This window comes from Epinephelus lanceolatus, chromosome 19 (genome assembly GCF_041903045.1).
Source record: "Epinephelus lanceolatus isolate andai-2023 chromosome 19, ASM4190304v1, whole genome shotgun sequence".
Classification (NCBI taxonomy): Eukaryota; Metazoa; Chordata; class Actinopteri; order Perciformes; family Serranidae; genus Epinephelus; species Epinephelus lanceolatus.
Window position 1 is genome coordinate 4160734 of NC_135752.1, and position 6750 is coordinate 4167483.

General features: G+C 39.4%; 1 protein-coding gene across 4 annotated transcripts in view; it reads left to right on the forward strand.

Moving 5' to 3' along the window:
- Positions 1-5109, forward strand: part of pam (peptidylglycine alpha-amidating monooxygenase) — a 76164-nt gene extending 71055 nt beyond the window's left edge. For all 4 annotated transcript variants that reach the window (XM_033647185.2, XM_078162019.1, XM_033647184.2 and 1 more), the window contains 3 exons: positions 782-1030; positions 2573-2632; positions 3942-5109. In XM_033647185.2, coding sequence (XP_033503076.1) covers positions 782-1030; positions 2573-2632; positions 3942-4120 — 488 coding nt within the window. In that variant the 3' untranslated portion in view covers positions 4121-5109. The remainder of the gene's footprint in view (positions 1-781; positions 1031-2572; positions 2633-3941) is intronic.
- Positions 5110-6750: the final 1641 nt, after the last annotated feature.

The following is a 6750-nucleotide window of genomic DNA, read 5'->3' on the forward strand; positions in this document are numbered from 1 at the left end:
ATGGAATGGTCTGCCAGCAGTCCTGACCTCAACCCCATTGAACACTTGTGGGATCAGCTTAGGCGTGTTGTTCATGCCAGAGTGACCAACACAACCACGTTGGCTGACCTGCGACAAATGCTGGCTGAAGAATGGGATGCCATCCTATAGCAGTGTGTGACCAGGCTGGTGACCAGCATGAGGAGAAGGTGCCAGGCTGCTGTGGCTATATATGGTTCTTCCACATACTACTGAGGCTCCCGTTTGTTGAATGAATAAATTGTTAAATTGCCAATATGTCTTGTTTCTTCAGACTTCATTCATCCAATCCACCAAACACTAAACAAAAGTCAACAGCAAAAAAAAGCTGTTAGGCATTGGCAGAGAAGATTTGGCAAATTTTTCATGGGCACAAACCACATACTCAGCTCTGCTGCTCATCCCACAAATGCATGTTGCTTACAAATGTGGCACCATTTAAAAGGGAAATAAACAGGCTTTCCAGTAATATAAGATGTAATGCCAAAAAGCATTGTTACAACAAAGAAATAATCTACCAAACACAAATTTCCTTACTTCCTGTGCTTAGTTTAGATTTGATTGTTAAATTTTTTTTTTTTTTTTTAAAATTAGCATATACTTTTTATCCCCAAAGATAAAAAAATAAATCCTGTGGGGACTTTGATGAAAATGGCACTCCCAATGAGTTATTCTCTCAGTTTCACCTGCTCTGTCCTTGATTCTGTGCGGAAAAAAAGAGGAAATGGACACCTAGTTAATCACAGCACTTCTCTCTGTGTAGAAATGGAGACATTTGTCCAAACGAAGGTGAGGCCAGAGCACAACATGTCGAAGACAGCAGCCGTCCAAGAGAAGCAAACTGTGGCTCTACAGCCTCAACCACAACAAGAGACAGAGGAGGAGAAGAAGAAGAATGCAGCAAAGTCAAACAGAGGGCAGGGTGTACTCCCAGCCATTATCACCACCCTGCTGCTCGTCCCTCTGCTGCTGGTCATCTCCGTTGGAGTCTTTATCTGCTGGAGGAAAAACAGTATGTATGACAGTCAGACCATGGGCAGTGAATAGAAGAGGACCAAAAAAACATTTTTATATTCAAGAATACCAAAATAGACATTAGGCCACATGCCTCTTTCTGACAAGGCTTAAAGTTTTTTCAAGTCCATCTTAATGCAATACTCAGACGCCCATATATCCATTTATAGGGGTATTGAACACTATAATGGTGCCCATACTGTCTGCAGAAGAGATCCTTTCCTAAAGTGGTTTTCATGTAAGATATGGAAGACAAAATCCACAGTTCTTGTTCTGTGCAAAAATGCATTCTAAATATCATCTGAAAATATATATCTGAGTTACACAACTTAAGTGGGTATCTCCTGAAGTCTTTTTTCTCCAATGATATTCCTTCTTTTTCTCCATGGACAGTGCCTGCCACGGCAGAGATAACACAAAGCCTGAATTTTGTGTTAAAAGAGAGTAACTTTAGAAGTTACCCAGGTAATTTGTCTAATGCCGGTTTCAGACTACATGACATTTTTGTCCATTCCGACAGTCACATGTCAGATTAGGCGATCATCAAAATCAAAATCTTGCCGTGACTTGGCCGACAGACATGACAGACTACACATTGGTCCACCACCAATCATCGCTGGTCGTCTTTCAGGACATGGTCATCGGATTATTCTTGTTTTATTTTTGTTATTATTACTATTATTTCAGTCACTATGGCTAATGGTTAATGTCCCAGCCAAAATGTCATTGTAGTAACTTAAAAAGTGCCAAATTACAAATTTTGGCATAAAAAGCCCAAAGGAGTGATCTAGCTCAGTTGTTCACAACTGGCCCGTCATGGAGCCGGTTTGCTGTCACTGTTAAGTAGGTGTCCATTAGTCACTCTATCAGAATGGACCCGTGAGCCAATTTAGGACCACAACCTACCAGTTTGGAACCACTGGTCTAGCTTAGCCAGTCAGATTGTTAATTTTCAGGAGGAGTGTCAATGATGATCATCAGCTGCGCTGTAGGACTGTGTTTGCTAAAGCCTGAAGTCTGAGCCATTTGTGACTTTTATGTTCCTTTAACATCTCATAACAGTGTTTTGCTCCCAACCATGCTGGCATTACAGCACCACTGACTAGGTGGTTGTGGTCTGAAACATGTCAGGAGGCTTTAGTTCAGATCAAAGACATTTTGTCCAGGTCCCCAGACCTTAAGCCTTTTAGTTTGTTATTTTCGCATTTCAGTCAAGAACAGTGAGGAAGCTGACCCCTCTCCGTAGGCTGAGAGCATCTCAGGTTAAAGTCAGTGTTGATATGATTATGCTAAATGTTTCCCTAAAACTCTGACTGGGGTTGATGAAATCAAAGGTAATATCAAGTACAGTCATTAATGTAAGACTTGTTTGCAATACCTCTTCACAAAGATTAAATAGATTTTTCCCTAACAACAGGAAAATAATAGAATGCTGAAAGCTGTACACCTTGCTCTGCTCTGTTTGCTCTGTTGTCTTTGTGTCCTTAATATTTGGTCATCAGCATTCAGCTAAATACTGCTGAATATCGTTTGTTTACAGACCGATGTGAGGTGAAAACTGAACCCAGCTCTGTGGGAGGGATCTTGGGAAAAATAAGAGGTAAGTCATTCATGACATTACAAACCAGAAAATTTCTCATGACATGTTTAGACTATGCCTGATACTAGCTGCACATCCCAATGCTAATAGAGTGCTCGAGGGATGATGTTTTTCTGTAGGCTGACGCAAAAGTTAGCATTGCTCTGGTTCCCTCATCAAAAAGCCTATGGGGTTTTTCCACTGGATTTTGGATTATTGCCAAAAATAAGCTCTGTGGCAAACAAATGGCTGTGATACTTGCATGTTTTGTTCAGCAAGGTAATCTTCACAAATGAACACAGATTACTTGAGATGAAATGCATTTGCCAGAAATAAAAAGTCAGGCTTTAAACAAACTACACCACAGTTGCATGACTTAACGTCACCCCCATAACATTACTTTAAAGCCATGTTTAGTGAGGCTCAGTGTGATGATGTTCTGTAGTCTCATTTAGCCACTTGTTAGCAACCACTGTTTTAAGGACACATAAAAGCTTAAGATCTCATGAGTGGGGTATTTACTGACGTATTTTATGTCATAGAACAAAACATGAAAGTCTCTTAAGCATGTGTCATCCACAGACCTTATTACAATCATCTAACCAAAAACACATTCAAAAACCCACTGACTTCAAGATGAGGGAACCGGGAGTGGTAAAATGCTTACTCATTTCGGGGTTTTAGAATTCATTCCTGGGGCCTCTATTAGCAGTACTTATAGCAGTATTTATAGCAGTAGTTGCATCATTGAGGTTCATAGGCCACATGCTGAGTGTTTATCTCTCTATGAGAAAGAAAGAGAATAGACCACACGCATACTCACACATATGTGTGTGGCACTGGTTGTTATGGTGATATGAGCACTGTGATGGAGTGGAGGGGCAGACCACAGTTATAAAACAGTAGATGTGACATTACATCATATCTCATGGGAAAGCTGTCTGCAATCTTACCTGGGGGGTGTTTATAATCGCCACCTCTGGGCAGCAGCTGTGGTTGTCATTCATTTTGAGGCTGGACCGTGTTGTTGTTGTTGTTGTTGTTGTTGTAATACATATATATGTAATACATATATATATATACCATTTGGTTTTTCGTTGCACCACATTCCCACAACACAGAGCACATTCTGTGCACAGGCGGAGTAGCAGAACAGCTGCTCCTCTCACCTATCGATCTGATACAGCTCTTAATGGATTGACTGATCAGCTAACTCTACACACCTCCAGTAGCTCCTAAGTAGCTCTAAGTAGCTTATCCATCCTACAACTCAAAATTGCTGAGGAAAAAAACTGTAGATAATGGTCTTTGGTGTTCTTCCTCTGTCAAGGTAAAGCTGTGGGCAGTCTGAACCTGGGGAACTTCTTTGCATCCCATAAGGGTTATAGTCGTCAGGGCTTTGACCAGCTAAGCACTGAAGGCAGCGACCAGGAGAGGAACGACGAGGACAGCAGCGACTCGGAGAACGAAGAGTACTCTGCTCTGCCTCCTCCTCAGTCCTCCTCGTAGACACTCTGGGTACAGCCACCAACCTTCTGCTTTCTCTGCCAATCCAAGATGTATGTTCTTCATCATGTGTGTAACTGTTGTGTTAGCTGCCAATCTTATTGTTTATATATTTAAAAAAAGATGCTGTATATAAAAATAATTAGCCTAATTTAGACAGGTTATTTAAAATTTATTTAATTTACCCGAAGTCTGGATATAGCCTTGGTGATACAATTCACAAGTTTTACTTTGAAAGATTGTTTTTCCCAAATCAAACTTGCATTTAGTGAAAATATTAGCACAATCCCCAGTTTGAAATAGCTGGTGTAAGGTTTAGCCTTGATACAAGACCAAATCTGCCAGCGAGCTAAGATAACTTTTTTTTTCATGCTATTGTTTCACTTCTTTTAGGGATTTGCTTGAAATGAGGATCAGCAAAAAAATTCAACAAAATTCTCAAAATAAGCTGTTTAGTGTTGGAAACAGGTCAAACAAAACAAAGCCCATTGCTGGACTTTTATTTTCATTTGTAAGAAACTAAACGAAACTTCACTGAATCACTTTTTGAGAAGGGACATTTCTGGGACTGAAATGTGGTCAAGTATTTCACACTTAGTCAGCTAATGTTATTTTTGTACTCAAAGTGACCTGTTTGAAAACCTGAAAGGCTCTGTTTTCATGGCAGCGCTCTGACCAGCTTAAGCAGCACTGCGGCAGTTTATTGGTTTTCTGACAGTGATATTCGCTTTGCCCAGCTGTTAGCCCAGGTGGGAAGAGAAGTGCCAAGTGGAAAGTGGAAGTGCAGAGTCTTTGATATTTTAGAACAAGTTGGGTCTTATGTAGATGTTGCGCTGAGAATAGATGTCTCAGAACCATGTCTGTTCCTGGAAAAACATCACTCTACTGCCAATTTGTTGATTCTGTCATCAAGAGAAACTAAATCCTCGGAGAGAATATTGTAATTAAACTCTGAGAAGAAGATGCATTTAAAATGGCAAAAAAAAATCCAATGTAAAGTACCTGAAAGTAACTTATGGAACATCAGTAAATCAGTGACCTATGAATTAATTTGAGGGACTTTTACAGTATCAGTCATGCACAGCTGCTTTATAATGTATGAAAAGGCTCTGATTTAAGAAGTGCCGCAGGAGAGCTATGGCCATTCACTATGTTTACCTTGAATACAGGTTGCCACAAAATAACCCTACACACCTCCACATACATCAGACTGGTCAGTTCTGAATTGCAGGATGTATTCTCACTGTTAATGAGTGAGACATCAGGTTAAAGGGGTTCATAAATCCAATTTTAGCAAAAGTGCCATTACATACAATATGATGGGACCATTAGCATCCTGAGATACAATAGGATTAAAGGGATACAAAATGACCACTTATATATCATTTACTCACCTGTGTTAAATGAATTAGTAAAGAAAACTGAATGGATAATCCAAAACTGAAGAAAACTCTTGATAATTTGCAGTAAAGGGGACTGCATTAAACAACAGGAAAACTATCAACACATCCCAGCCAAGTCTCATTTATCCAGTTGTATGCTCAGTAATTAACAAACACATGCCTTTTTGCTAAAACATTACTATTTAAAAACGTTTCCACAAAAACAGCCTTACACACAGACTTAGATAAGATCAGATAAGATCCTTTGTTCACTGTGGAGGCATTTGAGAAAGTTTTCTTTATTAATTCAATATAACACAGGTTGAAGTATTCCTGTAAGACTGAGACGGTGTCGGATTGATGCGATCATGTAAATGACTTGAACAAGCATTTTTTAAATACATCTTTGTATTGTCTTTGTAGCAATTATCTGTAAAATCCCACACCAAGCGTCTCTGCTCCATCCAGACAACAATGTGATTTTCTGGAAAAGTCGATTATTCTTTTGTTGAGCTGTTGCTGTCAGACCTCACTGTGATTGACTTAGCTCTTTCAAGACGATGAGAGCAGTGATGTGATCGGCTGTATTTATTAATCACTATACCGTCTCATCTACATTCCACTTCACTCAACCATATAGCACTTTGTGCTGCTCAACTAAAATAGCAGGCAAGCTTGGAGAGGCTCACACAGTCTGTGGTCCCAGGATGTCCTGCTTTGTGCTGCTCACTGTGCTTTTCCATTAAAATAGAGCCCTAAGAAAGAAACAGAGATGCTCTGTTGGCTGTTTATGTTGCTGTTCAGTGTTTTGGTTACGCCGAGTCAGAACTGGACATAAGTACAGTGTTTTTCATGACATTTCAATATCTGATTAACAATTCAATTAGCAGGATTAATTACAGAAATTTTGCAAGTTTATCTAGATTTCAAAAATGCAACATTTAACAGCACTGATATTGTGTAAATGGTTTACTTTGACTGGAAAAGTGCATCCTCCCTTACATAAATTTCTTCCATGTAGTAAAGCTACACACATAGCATTATTTCAGTATGATTGTTTGGTCCATGTTTCAATTTGGTAACATTTCACTTGTAATTTTGTGCCTTTTTTACATCTGTATTTTGCCTTTCTTCAGCACCTGCCATTACAAAATGTACCATGGGATGAAAACAGCTGCTGCTAGTAGAGCTTGTACTATATTGATTTCTCTTCCATTCAAGTGTACAGAAAATAGATATTATTACATATAT